At 42.1% G+C, this 26,296-nt stretch overlaps 1 protein-coding gene across 8 annotated transcripts in view; it reads right to left on the bottom strand.

Moving 5' to 3' along the window:
• Positions 1-26,296, bottom strand: part of LOC133461606 (cytoplasmic dynein 1 intermediate chain 1) — a 58,659-nt gene that overhangs the window by 8,355 nt on the left and 24,008 nt on the right. For all 8 annotated transcript variants that reach the window (XM_061742698.1, XM_061742697.1, XM_061742699.1 and 5 more), the window contains 6 exons: positions 24,380-24,479; positions 24,093-24,218; positions 10,286-10,432; positions 6,876-6,989; positions 6,250-6,383; positions 5,789-5,933 (listed from right to left, as the gene is read on the bottom strand). In XM_061742698.1, coding sequence (XP_061598682.1) covers positions 5,789-5,933; positions 6,250-6,383; positions 6,876-6,989; positions 10,286-10,432; positions 24,093-24,218; positions 24,380-24,479 — 766 coding nt within the window. The remainder of the gene's footprint in view (positions 1-5,788; positions 5,934-6,249; positions 6,384-6,875; positions 6,990-10,285; positions 10,433-24,092; positions 24,219-24,379; positions 24,480-26,296) is intronic.

Here is a 26,296-nt window from a genome sequence, read left to right as displayed (position 1 = left end):
GGCGCCGCGCATGAGGAAACCTCTTGTCATTATCTTCCCTGAGATGAGCATCTGAGCAGCTTTTAGTGGGTTTGAGTCAGAACGCTACGCTGAACACAGCTATACTGCCACACCTGAACTGGAAGCAGCAATCTCAGAAGATCTCCTGGAATAAATGCAAGTAAAAAAGTTACTGAGCTACAACAAAACAAAAAATCAAAAAGGGCAATAAGAACCACCATAAGTTGTTCATTGAACATACATATTTGCACTTATTTGACGGATAAAAAATAGCAACCAGCACTTTAATACACCTAAAGAGTAAAGTCAGGCTGTAGTGCTGTTGCCATGGTAATGTTGTGATGTAGGGTTTTTGATGGGATTTGGTTTTCTTTTCTTGTTTTGAGGTTTTCCTTGGTTCTCCTGTTTTGGTGTCTGGCATTACTTCCTGTTTTATTTTGAAAGAGTTCTTGTTGGTTATTTTGGTTCTGTTTTACTTCCCTTGGCCCAGTCTCTCCTAATCCCCGTCCCCTGCGTCTCGTCAGCCGTATTGTCTCGTCTCATGTCTCCCCTGCTCGTCTGGTGGATTCTGCCCCGGAGTCTTGACACAAGTTCCTCTGATGATCTTTTTGCTTTTGTTGCTTCTGAGATCTGAAGGTTTGTTTTTTACTACAGTGACGTTGGATCTCCTGCAGGTTTTTTCAAACGAAAAGACCTTGTTTGCCACTCCTGGCTCTGATTCTCCTGTGTTTGGGTCCTGTCCTCGTCACTCATACGACACCATAAGGCCACAAGCAGAAGCCTCCAGACCGTGAAACACGGTGGAGGTTTTTTTATGCTGTGCGGCTGCTTTGGTGAACCTGCCTCAGGAAACTAGTGAATGTTTGGGGTGAAGGTCCCATATCTTCCTATAGCAGGACAGTGAATTGAATAACCAGACCGACGGCACAAGAGACGGATTACAAAGACAGAGGTGGACTGTTAGAGGAAAACTGACCAATAATGAGTCCTGGCAATAATGCAACTGAAAACCTTCAGAGGGGGCTGAAATCTCCCAGTGAAGAGAAGACCCCTGTAAAGATCTGTGCACATTAAGAATAGAATAGAATAGAATAGAATAGAATAGAATAGAAGACTTTATTGATCTCCCAGAGCAGAAATTCAATCGTGCAGCAGCCAAACACACACACACTCAACAGTTTATACAAAAAATGTAAATAGAAATAACCAATAAATAGCTAAATAATAAAAAAGAGCAATATAAAATTTAGAAAAATGAGTAATGTACAAGAGAAAAAAATAGTAAACACAAAAAAACGGAAAAGGTGCTCAAACTCTTAGGAAATTACGATAATAAGGAAAGACCAGGATGTCCGAGACCACGTTTACCAAACATGCCCCAATGGACCTACACGCATTATGATATCTTCAATTGAATAGTGTGACTTCATGACGTGCTCCCAAACCCCAGGCTTGCAGGTGTCTGCACAACCGTGCTGCCAAAATCAGTCGGTAACGGGGAAGAGTGATATTGGTCAGCAGAGAGATGCCATGAAAGTCTGTGGCAAGACACCTGTTACAAACGTAAACCAGATCTTTATCGAACTGGAATTATATCGGGATCGAACGGTGATCGAAATTTTTGGTTTTGTTGGACAACTGTTGAAAGTTTTGACTTTTTGTTCAAAATTCAGGTTTCATAATTCATGGGGGGGGAGGGCATAATTTTGACTAGCACATTCAACAGTTTACATCAGATGAATCATCTTCCAAAACAGATGGATAACTTCAAGTTATGGAGCCAAGACTATGGATACCGTTGCTAAAACTCAGCTACCGCCACTGACCGAGACTCAGAAAAAGCCTCATCGCTCTGCAAACATTTCAACAGCAGCCAGTCGGCATTTCACTGAATCTTCATGTTAAAATCTAATTAGTATGAAAGCTTCACACCAGACTTGAAAACCAATTAATCTTTGAATCTTTCATGTGCTATCTTGAGTGTAATCTGTTTTTCCACATAAATACTGCATCTACAGACGCTCGTTAGAGACATCACCACACATATTAACGACGAGCTGAACTGAAAATGATACGGCCCTTTAATTACCGTCTTAAGGGAGCAGAAGTGGAATGAATACACTCCATCCAAATCACTTAGTCGATGCTGGTTTTGGGGTCAAGAGAGCAAGACGGTTCAAGTTATGCACAATCATAAACCCACTCCCAGCTGTCGCGACATCTTCGCACTCCGGCCGACTCGGAGCGCTTTCACTAACCACAATATTTGCACCGCTGAGTGTAAAAACATTAGCAGACTTCTGTGCGACGGCCTTTTTGAACTCTGAGGGGAAATGTGTGTGTGTGAGGGAAAAAAAGGATTCTCAGTGAGCCTGTGTGAGTGTGTGTGAGTGTGTGCGTGTGTGTGTGTGTGTGTGTTACTGCAGGTTATGATGGCTGTGACTAGAGGGTTGAAGGCCAACCTCGGGCGGGGGGTGGGGGGGGTGTAGACAAGCAAAGGCAGCTTGCTCTAGGTGTATGTGAGGCATGTGTGGTGTGTCTGTATTTACACACACACGACACACACACACACACACTCCCAGGTACTTGCCTGCCCACACACAAATATGGATTATGTGGGAAAAGAGCCAGACATGCATTCCTGTGGTGCCCCTCAAAGGAAAGGGAATTCCCAAATCCTGGAAAATAACACACTCTCTTGATGAAAATCCACAGAAATGTTTTAATATGTGTCACGGGAGTCTTTGCCCAAGACTTATGGACCGGCGGCATCCGAAGGTGGGACGTCGTTTATCAGAATGCTTTACAACCTGCCACTGCCGAGCATGAAAAGTGAGACATGAAGTCGTAGGCATTATGCAGTATACATTATGTATTATATAAAAGCGAGCAGGGCGAGAGTCCCGCTCACGTCTTTCAAATTTAGCATCACTTTCCGCTGGTGCCACATTAATTTCACTTCATAATACCGGCGTGCTCATGTTTTTGACTCGGTTTCCCACCTCACACTGCTTTCCCTCCCTCCTTTTTGATCCTGGTCTTATCCTGGCGTATGTGCGCTCATTAATCTTCATTTTTTGCGTCATATGTCAAAAAGTACCAGTAAACTAATCCTCTGCCCCGCTACCAAAAACATGTCCTTTCAATGTTTTAGGTAACGTTTCTATTCGTCAAACTGACTCTGACGGGAGCAGCAACTGTTTAGTTTTTCTGCCAATGAAATCCTGCCAAGTAAAAGAAAGAAAGAAAAAAAGAAATGCCCTGAGTAAACGAGGCCGCAACATGGCACTTCTAGTTATTTGTCATATGAGCTGCAACAAGGAGCATCTGATCAAATAACTTCCAGGATAAACACATTCTCACAGCCAGTGTACCTGAATAAAGTCACATTGACATGAGCAATAATCAAATAATAATCAAATAGGTCAAGTTATGTAGACGTATATGTAACTTTATTGCACTATTAAGTCCTACCTACTGTATTTTTCATTCAGTTTCTTTTGAAACTGGTGCTAAGACAAGTTGGCAGTTGGATTGAAGTTATATTCCAGGTTTTTGGATATATTGAAGGCTTTATTTCAGTGGTACAGGGGGACATAATGTCATGATGAATGGAATATCCTATATAAAACGCATGTAAGGAACAATAACTGTAATTCAGTCTATGAAGTCTATGAATTATCTGATGCATAAAAACCAGCTGCATTTTACTAAGAAATAAGCAAACATTGTGCAGTTTAGAGATTTGGCTTATATGATGAAATGGAAAGATACAGGTGTGAATGAATTGATAGATTTCCTACTCTCCTTTGCAGGCCTTGCAAAAGAAAAAAGAAACAAATAAGCCCCTTTTGGCAACTCTGTTGCTTCGATCTTGGATTTGTTAAAGGATGATTCTGAATTGTTTGCAGGATTGAGTGTGAGGGGGTAGTTTGTCATTTTTGTCTCTCTGTGGGTCAGTTTATTCCACTTTAATCCCTGAAGAACTGGGGTAGCCTTTCTGATTAATGCATTTTCTTTTTTTTGGTGGTCTGCACTTTTTTTTAATCAGTTTTTTTCTTTGTGGTGTCATATCCTGTCCATTCTACTCCAGCGGATTCAGTCCACACTTCTCCACCTTGTCCCAGACCCGTTACGAGAGCTTCTTGGTCCTTGTGCTTCTCGCTTGATGGTGTTCTGGTGTTGATTAACAATGTTACAAACTCTGAAGTCTTTCACAGAAAGTGTTGTATATCGCAAGATTATTTTACACTTACACTGCACAAGTGGACCCGTTTCAAGATTGGCAGCCTCAGAATATAATTTGAGGCTTTCAGGCAAAGGGAGCACTCACTACTATCCACTTCCTTCTTTTGATTTCACCTAACCCAGTTGAACTATGTTTTGTAGATCCATTACATAAAACTGCTGAATGGATCTTTTTGTGTTGTAAAAGGTGAAATATACTACATTTGAATATATATCTGTGTAGCGCCGCTGCCTCATACACAGGGCTAAAGGTGATATTCGGCACTGGAAACCTTTACAGCTATGTTGCCAAAACGCAGGTCGGCAGGCTGGAGTATGAACTCAAAAAGTGTGGTTTATTAACAAAAATATTAATGAAAAATGAATCCCAGGAAATTCAACAAAAATCACTCAAGTCATAACATCAAACAAATACTGTAAAACTTGCAGCCTCACAGCAACCTGCCACCTAGTCTCTCCACCTCCTAACCACGCCCAGGTCCTCACACTGAGAGGACCTAATGATGCAAACCTGCTTCCCTGATTGAGCAGCTGATCTACCCACAACAACCAGCCAGGACAACTGAAAACATACAGAGTGGTCTGACCCTTCTAACAGATAAACCTGTAAACAAAGATAAGCCCCCCCAAAACAACCAATGTATTCACTCATCCAAAACCCAACAAATTAATGCAAACATTTGAATGATATAAACACCCAAAATCATGATAATGTGGAGAACAGGGCTTAGTGAAAAGGGAGAGGAGCAGCCTTTTCACAATCATACATACTGTATATATATATATATATATATATGTATATATATATATATATATATATATATATATATATATATAATGTATATAAATATACATATAAAATATATATATAATGTGTGCCATGCCTCATCTTTAGGACATTTTGTATATTTGGTAGGTCTTATGAAAATGTCCTTGAAGCATTTTTCATCTTATGTTTATGTGTGGGTTATGCATATGCTTGTGCGTGTTTAGATTCATGTCTTCTATGCTTGATGACTGAGATAAATGTGCCAAAATCTTTGGTTTGTTGTGGTTTTTTTACCCAATAGGACGGCCCACGCAAATGACCACAAGAGGAATACATGTTTCCTGCCATTTACGAGACAAGATTTCATCGCAAATTCACTGGCACAGAGTCCGAGAGAAAACTGAGTGCGTTGAAGTCAGTCACAATAATCAACAATACTGTATTCTCACTTAACAGATCACACAGAAAATAAGAGATTTTACCAAACTTACTCCCACACACACACACACACACAAACACACACACACACACACGCGCATATATGGACACACACGTGTATGGAAGTAGTGATTTTCAGAAGAATTACTCTCCTAATGTACACGATTACCCTCCTGCAGTCTCCCAGGAGTCCGTCTGTGGAAGCTCTTAGAGCCACAATCAACCCCCCACACATCTTCCCTCTCCCCCTTTCCTCTCTCTCTCTCTCACACACACACACACACACACACACACACACACACACACACACACACACACACACACACACTATACCTTGGTGCTCCAGAGTTTGACGGTCCAGTCGAAGGAGGATGTGATAAAGAGGTGGGAGAAGTCCACAGCTCCCACTGCGCTGTGACAGCTGATACCTGTGACGGGCCCCTGGTGGCCCTCGAACATCTCACAGATACCCGCCTTACTGGAGAAGGAAGACAAATATTATCTTTATGCAAACATTGAATCTCTTTTTTTTGTATTATATAAGGCATAGACTTTGTAAACATCTCACTCTTGCCAAATGATGCATTACCAATACCCGAGCTGGAAATAAAAGTGAGAATATTCGCAAAAATAAAATAAAAACATGGTTAAAAGTACTTAATTTGTAAAGCAAATTAATAAAGCGGGTTTAAGTATTTTTTTACTGTATTATATCCTATTGTAGCGCCACAACAGACAGGCAGTGAAACAGAGCTCACGCTTTACCCAAAGATTTAAAACTACGGCCCACGAACCTGCCGTGTCTGGACGCGGTGTACACGGCGCCTTCCTCGCTCCCCACCACATAGTTGTTAACGTCTCCCGTGGGGAAGTCCATGCACATCACTGCCACAGGTTTGGACTTACTGTACACCAGCTCCATGGTCTCCTGCACAAAACACACACAGGTCCGTTGGCATTTATGTTCATCCAGAGCTGCAGTACATCTCACCTTCCAGGTCTTAACGATTCGTTGGATAGTTTTAACCCAAATGTTATCATTTCAAACGTCTCCTTAGTTGTTTTGATCCCTCTGAAAATGAGGACTATATTTCCCACAACCAGGGGGTGTACCTTCTGACATGGTTGTTTAAAACTGCATTAAAAAAAAAACCCCAACAAAATTAATTGACATTTAGAGTAATTAAACTATGAACCAATTGTTATACTAATTTGCATATGAAGTAATACAAATTTGTGACCATTCTGATGCTATTTTTTCCTCCCAAGACAATGAATATGAAACTCCAGTTGCTCTTAAAGCATGCATTTTAACAATCCAGCATCTCTGAGTCATAAATCTTTTTCCCGCCGACATGTAGACGTTTACTGCTCCCGGCAGGCTGTGTGGGCGCGTGGCCGATGACTGATGCACACGTACCTGGGGCTGGGAGAGCATGTCCAGACTCCAGGAACACATCCTACCGTCTGTTGACACAGTGATCAAGTTGTTGGCGTTCTGGGTGCCGACCACGTTCACGGAGTACACCGGGTGCTGCACAAACACGTACACAATCACAAAAAAAAGGGATGAGGTGTGTGAAGATATGTAAGCGGCAAAGATGAAACAACTTGCTTCCAACAAGAAGGAACTGACAAACTAACTAGACTTTACTTGTTAAAATATTTCTTGGTATCATTCTGAACGCTTTCATCACCGTAGTAAATCATAACCATTGGTACAATATTTCTTTTGCAATTGCTTTATTTGGATAAATCGTCTCTCTCTGGGATGTGAAATATTGGATCAATTTTATAAGTTGTAATTAGTCAACTTAAAAACCGAAACACATTCCTGTTCTGATGGTGTTACTTCAACCCTGAAACACGTGACGTCAGGAGACCTGGAGGACGCCGTCGGCTCCCAAGCAGCTCGCATGCCAGTGTGCAGCCGTCCTTTTAAATCCCTCTATGCTTCGGATATGTGCCGCTGTTCGAATCCACGAGTGTGTGAAGCCATTATATCATTACTGGGCAGTAATTGATTTGTCTGCTGGGCCGCACAAAGAGTCCATTCAGTAATCAGCACCATGCTAGCAAGCTGGCCTTACTAGCTGGAGCTGAAGAGCAGCGACCCCATTATCGCACTCCTCAGCCCCCCGTAAACTTACAGGGGCATTATGGAGGCCGTTTAGCAGCGTGTGGGCCTACATGCCTTCTGTACCTGGGATTATAAAAGGCCATGGGCCCTAAGATGTCTCCAGTGTATATTCATTGGTAATTTGTCGAGGGGTCAGCTAGCTCGCTGGAGCTGAACTGAGCTGTCCTTTCAGTCGTGTCTGGTGTGTGATTGCTCCAATCGAGTGGATGTATATGTGAATGCTGCGAAGGCACTGTCCTTCCACTAATATGCAATTATTATGTCAAAGCTGTATCATATTTGTTATGATCAATCACAGTTCAAATTCTCAGAGTATGTGTTTGCTCTCTAGGTGAGAAAAAACATAAGAAGTGCACGTCAAGTTGTAGAGTGGGCCTGAGGTGAGAAACGTTTCATGACAAGGAAACATCCATCCATCCATCCATCCATCCATCCGTCCATTATCTATACCCACTTTATCCTTTTGCAGGGTCTTGGGGGTCTGCTGGAGCCTCCAGGCAGCGTTCTTTTTTTGGCATGTTTAGAGATGATTTTGTCTGCATTGCCAATTTAGTAAAATTCAGTTTTAAGGGAAGGTTAAGGTTCACCCTGGACAGGTCGCCAGTCCATCGCAGGGCTACATATATATATATATATGTATATATATATATATATATATATATATATATATATATATATATATATATATATATATATGTATATATATATATATATATATATATATATATATATATATATATATATATATATATATATATATATATGTATATCGAGGGCCGAAGAACATAACCTCCTATCTGCAAAATGGTCTGACTGGTGTTTTTCACTTTAGATGACATCACAAGGTGGGCTACACCTAATCAGCCTGTCTGTACGTTATTTCCACCCATATAGGTATCCTTAAAACAAAATAGCATTTTTGTGTTTTCCTAAAAAAGGGACATATTCAGATAGGAGGTTATGTTCTTTGGCCCTCGATATATACTGTATATATATACAGACAATAGGGTACACTCACTCACTCCTATGGGCAATTTAGAATCATCAATTTGTAGAAGGTTTTATAATCCAAAAACCTTCTACAAATTAACCTAGTATGCATGGTTTTGGACAGTGGGAGGAAAACGGAGTACCTGGAGGGAACCACTCAGGCACGGGGAGAACATGCAAACTCCACACAGAAAAAGCCCTGCCAGGCCCGGGAGTGGAACCAGGAACCTTCTTGCTGTGAGGCAACAGTGCTAACCACCAAGCCACCGTGCTGCCCCAAGGAAACATCACTTTTGAAATATTGTTTTTCTTTTTTTGTCATGTTTAGAGATGATTTTGTCTGCGTTGCCAATTTAGTAAAATTCAGTTTTAAGGGAAGGTTAAGAATAAATGTTGATACGGTAAAAAAGGATGATAACTCCCAGGTACAGCAATGAGAGACCTTTAACGTTAATGCCGTGTTGGACCCGGTAGCTTTCCCCGTACACCTGCCAAAGCTGACCAGAATGTTTAAGCAGCCTGTGATCCTTCATCCACTGACTGTTGAGGTGGATTACAATAAGATAAGTGGATAAGCTTCTTGGGGGAAAACTTTGTGGTCCAACTGCTCTGTCAGTTAGCATGTGACTAACTTAGCAACACTTTGTTATTAAAATAATTAACACGTAAGGCTCTGAGTTCAAACCACAGCTGGGCTCAAAATTGCACTGTTTCTAGCTTAACTAAGGTTTAGTGTTTGACTCAGGGGGACACCTCTGTGTGACATTAAAAAAGGTAAAACAAAAGCTAGTGTTTGTGGCGTAACCTTCAGCTCAGACTTAGCTTGATATAGATACGTTTCAACATGAGTCATTTCTTTAACACACCCTACATAAAAAAGGCACTGCAGTCATCATCATCTTCGAGCTCAGGCCCGGATTAGATGTAACAATGCACCTTTCAATAACCATGACTACCTCATACTGCTGCACCTTTCACTTTAAAAAAAAAAATTGTATATATGTTAATAAGAGCTGTCATTTGTCTAATTACTGTACAGTGAGCAAAAATAACCGAGTCAAATCCCCTGTCTTGTTTGACCTGACTTGGCCAAATAAACATGATTCTGATTCTGATTCTGAGATAGTTTAGATCATGTTTAAGTGGAGCTAAATTAGCCACATGCTAACAGACAAAAAACAAACTGGCCCACCTGAAAGTTGTTGCTTTTTTTTCCTTGTTGTATTTTGTGAAACGGTTTTGCTTTGCTTCTCAGGGCCAAAGTCAGTTTATTGCTACATATGAGGTGACCCTGGGAGCTAGTTCAGACAGACATCTCAAACCGTGTTTATGCTTGCTCTCACCCCTCTGCATGGTTCATTTCAAGTACTTCACCTTGTTCTTTAAGCTATATAAAGGGCAAAAGGCACTTCTCTCTCAGATGCTTTCTGATATCTCTCACCTGCCTGGCTTCGCTGCTGCTCATCAAATCCCACCTACCTGCAGGCTCCTAGACGCCATATCTCAAGTATGTTTTATCAGTAAAAAAGTGTCTGAAGTTTTCACCGAATAAGTTGTCTGACTGAACTGCTTTAGAAATGATCGTTTTATTTTCTGCCAGAGTTGTCTCTCAGTGGGGTGCGTGTCTGACGCCCCAGCCGTTCTTCACACAAGACTAAATGCAGCACGTGCGTGTCGCTGATCGAAGGTCCCGGCCTTACTGTGTGCGCCGCAGCAGAGAGGGGAGTCCTCTGCACGGGGGTCCTGCGGTGACTGCGGTTGTCCCACAGCACGATCTGTCCTGAGTAAGTCCCCCCTACCACCAGGTTGGGGTGAAACCTGGCAAAACCAACAGACACCACGGGAGACTGAGGAGAGAAGAGAAGAGATGTAGAGAATGAGAGAAAAGAGTAAATACATGAAATGCTGGTATGGGTTTGTTAGTGGTTTAGTTGGAAGATATGACAAAAAAAAAAAACAACTTTGTGAGAAAAAGCAGAAGCAAAGACAGATATGCATAGAAAACTGCATCAGCCCGGGTCCAAGTTAGAATGAGTCATCGCGGCATCGCAATGGGTGGCGGACATGGGGACACAGACAGAGATGGAGATGATGAGTCTGGCCACTGTGAGGGTCTGCTGAGGAGAGGACAGAGGGGTGACGGTGTGGTGGAGACGAGACAAAGAGGGGAATTGTAGTCCTCTTTCCCCCAGCCGTTTCACATTACAGCATCAAAACCCCAGCAGCCACTGGAGCGCTCACTGTAGCCTCCATTATGACAAGCACACCCTTTAACTCCCCCCTCCCCATAGCTGTGTTTATTGAGTTTTGGTTCCTCTTCAGTGCTCGTCCCTTATGGGTTCCTGCGTGCAACAGCTAGCCTCTCCTGACCCAGAGCCACTGAAGCATCTGTGCGTTGGAGTTATGAGAAAATGATTCATACTGTAGCGTAGAACTGAAGGACGATAAATGATGTTAGGCTTCTTTTTTTTTTTTTTTAAATGAAGAAGGGGAAAAATTCACAGGCATTTCAGAGCCAAGTCAGAATTTAAACTTTAAGTTCTCAAACACAAATCACAATTACAAACAGCAAAAGTACAACATGCAGGGTGTATTTCGCAAGAGGGTTGTTGCCTAATACAGTCATAGATTTGCTAAGTGAAGCACTGCTGACAGTTTTAGTGGTTCTGAAACTAGGATGCCAGGCATTTTGTTGTTGAACCGTAAGCCCTGAGAGCATGCTTGCAGGCTGAACTAGTCAATAAACATCAGAACCATTGCACAAACAATCCATGAACTAATTCAATAATGTAATCCTAACAGAATACCCAAAAGCAATATACAGTAATACTCTTCCTTCCCCTCTGGTTAGAGTTAGCAGCCAGTTAGCTGAGCAAGGCCCCGTTCACACTACAACACTTTCCATGGTCTCAGATTGCTTTGCTGTTCAGACTACATGGCTAGTTGTCTTACAAATTTGCAGAATAGGAATCGTGGCATTCAGACTACAAGACTGATCAACAATTCAAAAATAACACATCAAATAGCACATTTTAACGCTATTATCACAATAACGCAATAAAATGAAACCATGGCGTTTTTTTGCTGAAGGTTATCGTACAATTAGAATGTGTTGCCTATAAAAGAGTCTGAAAAAGCAACAAATTTGTTTTTTGCCTTATTTTCCGTTCTGTTTTCGTTTCTCTCCCTGGCTGCTCTCTCTATTCCGGCTACCGCACCATGTGCATAGCAGCCAAACCCCAAGTTCATTTTTAAAGGGGACTGAAAAACAAACCAGAAGGAAGGAAAACACTCCGGGTTCTTTATTTCTCCTTTTTTGTTACTTCTGAGAGGTCACAGCTTCCAGAAGAATGGCTCGGGAGTCACTCGAGATGTAAAGACTCAAAATAAACTGAGCGTCTATGATAAAAATAAAGTCAGATGCCAGCTGCGGGAGAGGCTCTGTTTAAAACGTTTATTTACACAGTCTGGAAAAAAAAAAAGGATCAAGGTTTGAACCGTATTAGCAGTTATTGCTACAAAGATTCAATGGGCCGACCAGAAACTTCTAGAGCTGATAAGTGAGAAGTCATCAACAAAACTTGTGCCTTTTAAAGTTTAGAAAACAATAAAAAGCTCAAATAAAACAGTGTACAGGTTTACCTGACAGTCATATCAGGTGCACCTTTACTCAGCACTGTGGGAATAGAAAGGGAAAAAAATCAAAGATGACTGGAAAAAGGTGAATTCACATTTACATGACTGTTTCCCATTTTATCAATGAATTCTTTCCTTCTGTTTTTAATATCTTTATCACATCAAAACTGTCAAAATTACAATATGGATGCTGCCTCCAATCTTCCCATTAATGCTCAACAGACTTTTACCATTAACACCATCAGAAATTAAAAATAAACATGCAAGCCCACAGGAACCAGGAGAGACACGAACGGAGAGCATCCACGCCTTCTGCCCCCCCCGCTCCACCTCCCACCAGTCACCGCTCTCCATAAACATTTCTACCCCACATGAGTAATGACAAGGAAAAGCTAAATCTAATCAAGAGACCCCTCTATTTGCTCCATATGTTAGTTTAACTCCAAAGCTCTATCAGTGTCGCCATCTTAAGAGGAAAATTCTCAACTTAACTCTGAATCCTTACTTTGAGAAACCACAGGTTATGCATTCACCCCCCTCGTGCACCGTCAGGCTTAGAGAAGGAGCTACTGAAAATTAGCCTGACTTTGTTCCAAATGTGCAATTTGAGGCTCCCTCCATCGGCGAGTTGGGCTTGATATGAGAGTCATTTCCCATAAATGCTGTTACGCGTTAGCGCATATGTGCTGCAGTAATATCCTTTTTTAATTTACTTGATGCAATTAGGCACTTAAACAAGATCGGTTTCTTGTGCGCACTCAAGAAATGTATGCCTTGCACTAAAAGGGACTTGGAAGACAAATTCTCAAATCTTTTGTCATTTAAGAAATAAATGACTGAATTTAAGATCGAATTATGAATGGCTTTGTTATGTTTTGTCAAAATCATCCTTTTATTTCTTCTCATTCTGTAGTGAGCCTTCAATCCCTTTTGAATCTATTATAAGGAGTTATTTTTAAGGACATTCGTGCCTTGGAGGAGGAAGATAATCCGGCATATGAGATTTGTTTGTTGAACGGGGTTGACGGAGGATACTTCAGATACAGTTTCACATCCACGAGACCGCCTTCCATCACTCGTCGCCAAGTCCAAGGCAACGCTGTCCTGAAATGAACGTTTGCAAAGTTAACCCCCAAACGTTTTTTTATATCTTCTATCATTATGTGCATGTGTTCAAAATCACGACACATCCACTTGCCTGTAGTGATGTTTCTACCAGGAGAACAAAAGTACCATACAGTGTAAGCGGTTTCAAACCTCATATGTCAGTTTCCCTAAATGTCAAACATACTCATAAAAACTAAGTACAACCATGCACCTCCATTCCACAGTTTACCTTTGTTCAAACTCGTCACATAGCAGTCTGAGAATTACGACATCTGTCCCCATGAGGAATGGCATTTCACCTCCAAAACCAGAGTTTCTCCGGGGATAGTTCACACGTCACAAGCAGCAAAGGTCAGACACCTGCTAATTTATCTCCTGCCAGCCCAGATGGGGAGGTTGTGAGGAGATGCAACTCCACGAGGAAGAAGCAGGAGCAAGAACAAGTTTTATATGTTGGGAATGGGATGAGTCCTTGAAGTTTTACATGTTCGTGCCGACGGAATCGGAGCAGCGGAGAAACTCAAGTACAGCGTCACTAAAACTGTATCTCACCCACAGGTTTCCAAGGCTGAGTGTTTCTGGCGGTCTTCATTACATTAACAGGAAGTGTTCTGCACGGGATCATACACATACGTTATACTGTGATGAAAGATGGCACCCAGCAAGGGATTAGGGTTGTCTGAAGGAATGACATAAAGAGAAAGCAAGCGAGAGTGGCAGAGACTCGCTCCTTTGTTGGATCGGTTCTTTAGTTCTCTCCTCAGGCAAAAAGCTGCTGAAAGTTGACTTGGGAAGGCAGGAATAGTGAGAGGACTGGTAGGGAACGCTCGGCAGTATATCATCCCAATCTCATCGAAATCTCTATAACGCACCCCTTCCAACTTCCCCCACAACCCCCTATCTCCTGCCCCCTACCCTCACCGCACTCATCTGTTTTCCACTCCGCCTTATCAGGACCAGATGGATCTGACTGTCTTTCCCTGCAACCCAGCTTCGCAACCTCCCTTCCCCAACCACCTTTTTCCCTCTGGCTTCGCTCGTTTATGACACCCCACAGATTTTGTCACTCTGTGGTTTCTGGCAAGGAGAGAGAAATACCAAACCAGAGTCTCCATTTCTCCAGGCAAACAATGGAGCGAATGCATGAAGAGAAGGCTCTTGGAGCACAAACAGACCTTTATTTGCCTCCTAGAACTTTCTTTTTTTTCCTTTCACATTATTTATCTTGTCCTGTTTGTTTGCATGACTCACATTTATCACTTTTGCTAGTGGCTTCATTGGAAAAAATACTTCCTCAGATTACAAATATCGTTATTCTCCTTTTTTTATAGTAGACATACGTATACAGTATAGTAATGTGCAAAAGTCATAACCTCGTCTTTTTATCATCTGTTGATTTTGTGTAAAAACATAATAAACAACATCTGAGAGCAGAGGGGTATTCCAGAAAGTGGGTTTTGTGAAAACTCTGAGTTTGTTAACCCTGAGATGAGGGAAACCCGGAGTTTTCAGTTCCAGAAAGCGATGTAACTCAAATTCTGAGTCAGTTACTACGGCAACTGATCCTGTGAACCTAACCTGCTCGCTAGCAGGTTTTCTTCAATAAACCCTGAGTTTCTCTCTGTCTCCTCCCTCCTGCTGAGCCTGAAGCAGCTATCCCACACGGGGTGTCCTTTCCTCCGGAGTCCAATTGACATCGAAGCCGAATTAATTTGCAATGCCTTACGTCAGGAGAGGATGTTTAGACCAAGATTAGATATACTTTCATTCCCTGATGAGTACCTTACAGAACGTTACCGTTTTTCGTCACACTCTATTATTTATCTGAACGACATTCTCCAGCCATATATATCCAACATTACAAACCGCGGACGTGCTGTCAGTTCAGAGCAAATTCTTTTTGTTGGCTGAGAAGAACTCAACTGTTAATCGGGATAAAGCCACTATACATTGAAATGGCCACTGAATATGTACGTAGGCTGAATATATCAAATACGCACGTATTAACACTTCTAACTCCAGTGGCGTGAAGTATGTGGATCTTTTGTTGTCGCCGGTTGCCATGGTGAATCGTAGTATCAGGGCTCCATTGATGATGGCTTTTTATTTTCCTCATGCACGCGCTTAACTCAGGGTGAACATACTTAGAGTTGATTGAACTAACTCATATCCGCTGTTCTGGAACTGAAAACTCTGAGTTTCCTATCTCAGGGTAAATCAACTCAGAGTTCAGGGTTAGACTCAGAGTTTGTTGAACCTGCTTTCTGGAATACCCCTCAGGTCTTAGTATTAGACCAATGCTCCCATATAAGGTAAACTAACACATAGAACCTTTTTTCACCTTGCCATTATTTATTTAAAACTACAGACAAAATGAAAATGCCTGCTCCCTGCTTGTGAAGGTTTTGAAATGTTAGGTTCAGCCAGGTGCTACTAATCAGGAGTCCCTGATGAACTGATCTCCAGCAGGTGTGCAGATCTCCATAAAAGCAGGGCTGCATCCGTAATTGCATACTTCCACCCTAATAAGTATGCAAAATGAGTATGCGAGATTTTTTAGTGCGTCCGAAACATTAGAACGTACTCAATAGTATGTACTATCCATACTCATTCCGGAGAATTTTTTGAGTGTGGATTGATGGACACTAGCCGAGCAGAAACTTCCCACAATGCAATGCAGCGGCGTTTGGTTGCTAAGTGATACGTATATGTCATAAGTATAATATTAAGTATAATAATATTATTATATAATATTAATATTATAATATTCATATTTAATAATATGTCATCTTGTTTCGGCCAGAATAAACGGGAAATAGCGGAGTGGAGCGCTGCTACCGCTGCTACCGCTGCTACCGCTGCTACCGCTGCTACCGCTGCTACCGCTGCTACCGCTGCTACCGCTGCTACCGCTGTTGTGACAGGTTACCATGGTAACAAATCCCCCCCTCCCTACGGCAGGAAGTGCCGTGTGCGCTCTTAATAGTACGTCCAAATTAATGCACACTACTGATATTTACCGTATTTTCGCGACCATAAGGCGCACATAAATTATTATTTTTTTTTTTTTAATGTGCCGGGCGCCTTATGAAACAGTGCGCCGTGTCTATTACCTGAATTACGGTAATGTAAGGCCGGCCACCATGAGAACGGTAAAGGGAGAAGGGGCGGGTGAAGCCCCCGTGAGTTGCGGTTTGAATGAGACCATCAACTGAGCTGATTAATGCGGAAACAGAAGATGAAGACTTTTAAGGATTTGCTTGATGTGTAAAGTGAAATAAAATACAATCGAACTAAGTTTTGCTCCCGCTATATTTTTAAATAAGCACACTTGTGTGTGTGTGTTCTGCAGCGCGCGTGTGTTTTGCATGTCGGAACCGAGGAAGCACCTGCCGTGGGTTTGCGGGTCCGATCGCCGCATCCCCGGGGCAGATCCGGCTGAAATGCCGGTGCTCTTTCCCCGGGAGCCCCTGCTACCAGTGCAGGCGGGCTCCTCCGGTCCCGGCCGGTCGGAACCGGTCACTTTCCCCGGTTAAAGCCACAGTGATGCGCGCTGCTCCTCCCGACTTCCTGGTTCCCCAAGCGGGGTCCGATGACCTGGTTCCCGGCCGCTTTGCGAGCAGAGATTTCTGGGGTCTGTCCCAGGTCTGATCAGCTTCACCCTCCGAGATTTCCAGCCAAATCTGTCAGTTACAAACCCGGTACCGGATCTCCGACATAGGCGTGTGTGTGTTCGCGGCGCGACACACACACATTCTCATTCATGTGGTGCTTGCCTGGCGCAGCTGAATTAGCGGAGCGGAGCTCCTGTCGGATACAACCCGGTACCAGCGCGGGGGACCCGGGACCAGCGCGGGGGGGGGCGGACCGGGACCCGGTACCGCCGCGGTCGGGATCCGCAGCACAACGGGGTATGAAAAGTTTATTTACTCTTGTGCTTGCCTGCCACGCTGATGGACAGAAACTGCCGGCTATGGTGATTTTTAAAAGAAAAGCGTTGCCTAAACAGACTTTTCCAGCCAGAGTGAAATGAAAAGGGCTGGTGGCTGAGACGGGTTTATGTTCGGCGCCCCGGTGTTTTTTTTAAATTATTTAATGCGGAAACAGAAAATGAACCTTTGAAGGGTTTGATTGATGTGAAAAGTGAAATAAAATATCAGACTAAGTTTTGCTTCCACTCTATTTTTAGCGTGTGTGTGTTTTGCAGCGCGTGTGTGTGCAGCTCCGTCTCTGTAGACGGCGCCTTTTGGGTCGGTGCGCCGTATGTGTGTTTTAAAACCAAAAATGACACACAAAACTGAGGGTTCGCCTTTCCACACAGTGCGCCGTATGGTCGTGAAAATACGGTACTCAAAAGTGTGCCGAATTTAAGTATACTTTTTAGTATATACTTTTTAGTATGGCATTTCGGACGCACCGCAGATCATCTGTAAGTGTCCTGGTCTGGAGCACTCACACGAGTGGCTCAGGTGTATGTTAACTCAATGTCAAGAGTGGGAGACATGGCCTTAGAGGTGGAATTGGTCTTGTACATCGCTCTAGAAAGGATTAGAAAACAATTTACAATTTGCGAAAGATTAAGAGCCAAGGTTTTGGATGTCCAGACCATAACCTAATCAAAATGCTGTGGCAGGACCTACACTCATCTGCAGTCATTAAGTATATAACAAATATTACAAATGAGACGGAACCACCGTAAGCCATTCAGTGGGAAGTGTAATGTATGGGGCCTAAGATATTTCAAACTGATAGCAGTAGAAATATCCAGCATTAATGTGTATTTGGACACTTGAGTATGTGACAATGTCAATATGGGGCAACTAGTAGGGTGAGTAGTGAGTTTTGGCTTTGGCGACTGCAAAATTTACTTTCGCAGTGAAATTTTGACCTCACTGACAAACAAAAAAGTGAAGCGGAAGTAAAATCTCTTGCAGACTGAGAACAAGTTGAACTTTCTCAAAGGTTAATGGGATTTCCTGAGGATTCTCTCTCTGTCTTCGAGTTACATTTTGACTAATTGTCAAAGACGGGGGCTAAGTACCTGTATTCAACGATCGTGTTTTGCTAGAAAAATGCTGATGAATTTAGATTAGTTGGCTTTGTTGACCGCTGCAGTGGTTCAGTTACAGACGGAACCTTTTACACCGCTCCACGGACTCCTGTACAGCTGAGCTGTGGTGCTGCACGGAGCCCGACGGTGGAGACGGGAAGACTGTTGGATTTGTAAATTTCACCGTGCCAGTTGGGCGAGGTGGATCTGCAGTTATCAGGGAAGAGAATGTAAAGCAGCCTTGTGAGGCGGCGGTTGAGGTGTAAAGGAGGCAGTAGAAGGTGTGATTGACCCTCTGTGACCCAACGGAGAGGAAGTTTATTATCCATGATCATCCATGTGGAAGCAGCTGGTGAATTTCTCCAGAAGAATATGAGGCTGCGGGGTGTTAGATGCTGAACAGAAGTCAGCGAACAGAAGTCTGGCTGTGGCTCTGAGGAGTTCCAGATGAATGATGACTATTGTAAAAGCTTTGTTGTCATAAACCCTTCTGCCTGTGCGATATATGTATTGGAGAGGCTCCATCAGTGAGTCTGACTCTTTGATGATGTGGCTTTTGATGACCCACGCCACAGCCGTCGCAAGAGAGATAAGTGCTACAGGTTGGATGTCATTAAAGGCCTTGATGGTGCCACTCTTCTTCAGGGTGGGAATGACTTAGCGCTGAAATGAAAGTTGAGAAAAACTCCCCCAGCTTTTCAGCAGTTGATCGGGGCGCAGCTACTGATATTGCTGGCCCAAGTGCTGAGTTCCCGTTGGGCTTTCTAAGGGCATTCACCACATCTACTGTAAAAAAGGTGAGTCTCCAGGTTTGAGTTTGGAAATGATTGAATTTAGCTGGTTGCTAGGCAACCTTAAAGTGAAAGCAAAGGGAGACTCATGGACTACACAAGAAGCAAACATTGCTTTGATTCTTTCATTTCTCTCGCTGCCTGCTTCTCAGACTCATGCTTCCTGGAAGTGCCGGAGGGTCATGCAGCAACCAGAGGCAGAGAGATATTATACAAATATGACTGAGTCCAATGGGATATGACAGTAGCAACAGGGGTTATTAGGAGGTTTGGGGGCTGAAGCAGAAGTTTTGAGTCAAGCGCGCTCTTTCATGTGGTGCAACTTTGCACACTTGAGAGACTGGTGTGAAGTTACGAGATTGGACCCAACTGGAATGAGGCGATGATGGGTTACACTGTTAGGACAGCTGTGAAGATTGGAAAATCCAGAATCCAGGGCAGGACTGCCTCCGTTCCTGAGGTGCAAACTCAACTTGCACACATTTGCTTCACTGTATCACAGATAGGGATATAAAGCGGCGTCCTAAAACATCTGCAATCCATGTCAAGGAAATTCTGAGATTCAGAATATTAGAAAGTAACTGCTATAAACATGTGTAAAGATTGTAAGTTATATGTTGAGTATGGTTTGGTTGTTAGTTTCACTATTTTTAGGTTCATAAATCCTGGTTTGACACACGAACCTGCATGACCCTCACATTAGACAACGTGGACTGCATTAGCATCTAACTAGCTAATTATCTAGTTAAACATCTGACATCATGTTATCTGACGCTGTCACCTTTGTATGCAAATGCATCTTTCCTGGATTCCAGGATCTGAAAAATAACTCCAGCTCCTTATTTGAACTGCCTTGGAATAATGATGTAAAGGATTAATTTTGAGCAGAGCCAAGCTAAAGAGCTTGTGGGCGTTGAAGGAGCTACAGGTGTACTCATAGAAATTGAGTTTTGTGAAGAGTCGTGCACTTCTGCAGTCACAATTTTCTACAATCTAATTATACAAACTTTTACCTGAGACAACTGGGATTAATGAGGAACCTCTGCTAAAGGTCATCGTAGGTGAACGTACTCTCTCTCGTGCAAGATTTCTGATCAGAAAGAGAGTAAGTTAATTTGTGGGCTTAGTTTGTATCACTACATCCAGATGGAGTGATGGAAATGTTCTGTATATAAAAACATGCATGAATTTAGAATTGCCTGACAGACTTTAAGGAGGTCAAAAAGGCATCCACGGATCTGTTTAACTTTAGATGCAAAAAAAAAAAAAAAAAAAAAAAAACTTTAGATGCAATCTAATCTGCACCATGAGATGAGCAGCGTAAGACCCTAACCCTATGACCCTAAACTGGAAAAGGCGGCAATAGATGATGGATGGATGGATGGACGGACAGTATGATGAAACACATAAATAATTTACCAAAAATATCTATTCTAACTTTCGAGAACTATAGGAAATCAAACCCTCATACATTTCAATTGCATCAAGGTGTGGGATCCAAATTGTATTTGAAAAGGAATTGCTATATTACAAAATTACAATCTGTATTTTAAAGCACACGTTAAAGCACACATCCTGTGTCAAGTGGGAAAAATATTTAAATTATTCTGAAACTTATTGACAAACATACTGAATGCCGGAGCTGCAGGGATACAATTAAACCTTAACGGCAGGTCTAACAACAAAAAAGGGTGAAATACTAAAATATACACAGTACAACGAGGCTCGCATGATATCTGTATACTCTTCCTGGGGAGAATATTTGTCAAAACAGCGCCTGTTTCTGAAAGTGTTGTATTACATTGTAACATTGAAGCAACGCTGCACGTTGTTAAAGGCATGTGTGCGTAGTGTGCAGACTACACTTTCCCAAGTGACTGAGGCTCCAACCACATCAGCATGCTGGAGGCACAAACCCACAATGCTTCTGCAAGGATGGAACGGTTAATTGACTTTCTGGATATTACTGTGCAACATGCAATGCAATAAACAGAATCCATTGATGGCACAAAAAACCTGGTTGTGTTCCATCTAAGTGTTTAAACAGAGCACTATGAAAGTCACAAAACTAATAAAACATCACTGGACGAAGCTACAACTTTCTCAACTCAAGGTAAATTATTTAACATTTATCAGTTTACTTTTTAGTGAAAAGGCTGGTTTTTGTAGCTCTATTACACATTAAAATAAAGAAGCCAAAGTGAAAGAAAACCCATAGTTTTTAAACACTGAGGTCCTTGCTGAGTTCAACTTTAACCACAAACTTCAACACCCCCAATATCCACTTCCCCTCTCATTCCTCCAGGCCCTCCTCACATAGTATGCAAACATGCACGCAACCTGTACTCAAGCATCTTCGGTACCTGTCCTTCCACCAGAGGAAAGTGGCTTCCGTGGGCAAATTCAATAAAACTAAATGCTGCTAAATGCTGCTTTCCAACAGCAGTGAAGCGCGCCAACCCTGCCTGCATTACAGATGTGTGATTAGAGATGCAGGGACAAAGCATGTGTCTGCTCTCAGTTAGCTCTACTTGGCAAAGGAGGTAGAAGTCCAAGAGCAAAAGAGAAAGTAGAGGAAGAGAGGGGAAGAGAGGGGAAGAGGCCCCGGGTCCTGTGGTTTCGGGGGGTTAAACACCAGGACATGCTCGCACATTAAGAGCCATCTGATCTGCAGCTAACTACAGTAGCAGCTCTGTGTGCAAAGCAGTCCCCTGGCTTTTCTTCCCCCTCCCAGAACCACTTCTGGGGTGTTTTCATCCAAATACAACACTGACAGGAGGATTATTGGATGTCGTTAAGTTTCTTCCTCCTTTAATTATTTTAATCCTCATTTCACAGTCAGAATTTCATCCTTTTTTTTCCCTCTTTTGCTGCCACTTCTGTCTTCAGTAGGGTTTCTCTGACATTTACTTCCTCCCCTCAAGAAAACAACCAAGCTCATATTGCTCTTGTTGGGTTTTTTGTTCCTTTTAATCTTCATCATCTCATATAAAACAAATGCCTGCGTGTGTGTGTGACAAACTGATGATTCCACAATATTTAATTGTGTTCTCGTTGTTGTGTTTCCACTTCAACTTGAGCTCGTTGTAGCTGACGTTGATAATCCAAGCATATTATGGTATGTTTACACAAACATCCTTGCTTCCTAACATCTACTATTCAGTACAGATCAGCGTGCTCAGAAGCCACACTGTTAATAAAGTCAGACGTACATGTTCAATACACATTTCATCCGAGAACCGCAAGGAAACTCTCCAGAAACCTACAGCGACAAGATGCATAGCTGTAATCTATTCGTGTAACCGCATACACTTCAGCAGCAGCATAAATTATGGTGCACCAAAAGAGCTTAGTGCTTTAAAAATCCACGCTGCATCCAGATTTACACTGCAAACTTTGTGTGAAAATATTTTTATACAGTATACTGTACGGTTCAAGGTTCTGTGCGCATGAACCTTGAACCTGAGAGTGTGGGTGTGGGAGCAGTTTTAACGTCGCTTTTAAATAGCGAGGTTAGACTCCAGTACAGGAGACTTTCAGCTTTTACACAGATGTGTGTGATGAAAAGTTAATGCAGCACTGCTAAGGGACCATCGGCATGGGTGGGCTAACATACACATGCAACGTTAGATCCAGAAGTAGTTTCCCACATTATTTTACAAGCGTGGTCTCTGCACGACCTTGTCTGCTTTGTGGCACCTGCGCACGTCTTCACGCTCAGTCAATCCAACGCCTCGCTCCTCCTTCCAACAAGGTTTGTTTGTGTCATTTTCAATTAGCATCACATCCTTCGATGAGTTTTCCTGCCACTGAACCTTCAGGCTCTTCTGTTATAACGAGCGTCCGCTGGGTGAGCTGATCTCTAACCCCATCTAAAATGTCACACGAATGCATGTGGTGCTGCATTCAATTTCCCATTTCCTTTTTTTTTCATTATTGGCACCAACAGAGTCAACAAAGGAAAAGGTTCATGTTGAGAGGTCACCCACAGATTTTTTACTTTTAGTGTTAAAACTATTGAAATGTAATACCACTGTGTTGCTTGCAATGGCACAATTTAACCTCCTAGAGCTCTGTCCCACACAAACACACACATATACATGTATTACATCATACTTTTCTGTTTTCAGCGGTCGTTTGCAGGATGGATAGCGAAGAGGTAATGTATCTATTTTTGGCTAAACAATATAATATGACGATGTTCAAAAACACAACTTCAACTTGGTTTTATTAAGTTATTTCAGCGAGATAATGCACCCTACAAACTCATACGCTCTGCACCTTTTTCCTGTCACGTTTTTTAGAGGGACTTCGTCATAAATTAGTTGTCCAACATACTTACTGACAAAATAAAAAAATACTTTATAACCTGTGAATAACTGAATGCCCATCCCTTATATTTTGCATAAGGAATGGGCATTCCAGCTTTCGTCTCGACTACGAATCGGGAAGGAGCCATGCACCTCGAAGTTACATAGTGCCAGTGAAGGAGATACAGACCCCTCAGACCATGACAGAGGTTTATTAAACCTGTTGTAAGTTGATGTACCATCACAATGACTCTGGAAATATTACATTAAGGTGGAAAAGTTACATAGTGCTGCTTTAAATTACTTTCAGTATGACAAAAACACTCATGCAGCTTCTTTTTTGGTCCAGGCGCAGAGAGGGAAACATGTCCATGAATTACCATCATAATAATGTCATAATCAAAATAAGGAGGGCGCCCTCCGAGTAAATGTAGTGGCAGTTTGTTTGCTGAGTGGCGGAAAGATCAAGGACCAGGAAACTGAGTGAAAGGAAAATTAAGGCATTCTGGTGCTCCTAATATAGACTAAGTAACAATAAAATATAAAAGTACCATTTTTGCTGCCTCTGGACCGCGATGGAAAATATGTATGAGGTCTGATGAAGTTAGAATACCTGACAATGAAAGATGTACTCTGGCGTGGCCTTCTTAAACTTGATGTTCCACACCAGGGCAACACCATCCGGTTCATGGGGAGCATCTTCATTGTTGTTATAGGAGGCAACCAGCAACTCAGGATACTGAAGGACACAAAGGAAAAACACAGGGTAAGAAATGAAACAATCTGATCTGACCTTTAAATGCTAACAGAACCAAAAGAAAATCGCTTCATTGCCACTGGTAGGAAAGTGTTAATAGCTGTGAATTCAAAATGTGGATGCTCAGGCTTTCCGGGCCTCACCTGAGGGGACCAGTCGAGACAGGTGATGACGCGATGTTTTGACCAGTGCTCATCGTAGAAGAGTCTACTGAAGGACAGGCTGGAGCCGCTTCCCAAGTCCCTGAAAACAGACGGAGGAGATAACGTCAAAGGTTGACTCTTTGATCGAGCGAGCTGAGTTCTGCTCCTGCAGTCAGAGAAAATAAGTACCTGCCAGGAGAGCATGAAGCATGAAATTGTGAACGTGAATAAGTTAAAGGATCTTTATTACAAAAAAAACAAACTAAAGTGATCATTTATATACAGCACTTACATGCAACATTGAAGAGTGTGTGTATTAATATAGTTTTATTCCACTATATTTAAGACAAAATTATTGAAGCATTTGCACCTTAAGAGCTCTTTTTGTTCGTTAATCCTGAAAATTGGATGTAATAAATATTGTGCAAAGCTTTGATAAAGTTTTATGTTTGTTTAGAAGCAGAGCTGGAATGTAGTTATTAAAATAAAACACAAAAGGTTAACTCCACATTTTCAGATGTGTGTTTGTTTGTTTGTTGTTTTTTCTTAATTTTGTACATCTTGACCCATTCCATGTTGGTCTACTTTTGGACCTTTACACAGAGGTTGGAAGTGGCTATAAAGATCAGCGCTCCTCTCCCAGACTAATGCACCTGTAGCTGAGCAACAGGTTGGCTTTCTGCAGAAACTGGTGACTTTCTGTCTTATGATTGATAACCACTGGGTTCTGACTTTAGCAAAACCCTCGGCTTTTAACTGACTTGCACACTCTGCTGGTACGTCCATCCATAGCAAAGCCTATCTATCAAACCTGAGGTAGCACACCTCTCATCTGGTGAAGAAAGCACAGCAGACACTCAAAACAGCAAAAATGTTCCTTTCAGCTTCTGGTCCAATTTCCTTTTCTTTTTTTTGATAAATGAGCACCATAGAGAGTATCGTCCGCCAATGCACTACCGTGTGGTACTCCAGTTGCATTGAGGAGAACAGGAAGGACTCAAAGCATTGAGGGGAAAAAGCTCCAAATCTGGATACAAAATATGCTAGCTGACTACAAAAGCAGGCCAGTGACATCATCAAGGACCCAACCCTGCTTGTCTTTCTGGCGTCAGGAAAAAGAAGCAAAACCATGAGAACACACACCAAAGCCCTTAACAATCCAGTTTCATCCTACCCGACAGATCTTTTGTCTCCATAACAACCTCTTTTGTTTTCTATGTATATTAGTAAATAATCAACAGATTAAAAAATGTATTAAAAAAAATCACATAATGTACAGTAGCTTGTCTAATCTCATTTTTGGATTGGTTTTATGTTATTTTTTTTTCAAATTTTGCTTCATTTATTTGCAAGGACAGTTTGCCCAAATACTTATTAGAAAAAAGTAAGCACACCCTGCTAAGGTCATTATCATTGTACACATGGTCAGGCATTTTCAAAATGAACACCCCATAGTAACCACACAAGAAGAGGAGGGACTTCCTCTATAATGCACTCTAGCCGTGACCTATAAGAGAGATATTAACCATACCTACCTTCACTACATTTTACAATTTGCCACGGGTGGATGCATCTGCTATGTCCTAACATATAAAAAATAAAAACTTACTAAAAGTAAATAACTGTAGTAAACATGAATTGTAGAATAAAGCTGAAGCACACACAATACTTTACAAATGTTTTAAATAAAAGTAGTTTGGCTGGCTTCAGGGAGATGTAGCAGTCTCAGGTTTGAGTACATACCCCTCAGTCAGAGGTGCAGTACCGTGTGAGACTATGCATAATGAATAAAAGGTTGAAAAAAGCAGGTTATTGTTATTCTGTTAAAGGGCATTATTGAGAAAAAGAAAAAAAGGTCCTGTTTTGGACTTAATGTCTCTTTGATCATAGGCTTCATGCTTCACTTTGGCTGAGGTG

This window comes from Cololabis saira, chromosome 15, assembly GCF_033807715.1.
Source record: "Cololabis saira isolate AMF1-May2022 chromosome 15, fColSai1.1, whole genome shotgun sequence".
NCBI classification, from domain to species: domain Eukaryota; kingdom Metazoa; phylum Chordata; class Actinopteri; order Beloniformes; family Belonidae; genus Cololabis; species Cololabis saira.
This window is presented reverse-complemented; position numbering and strand designations above follow the sequence as displayed.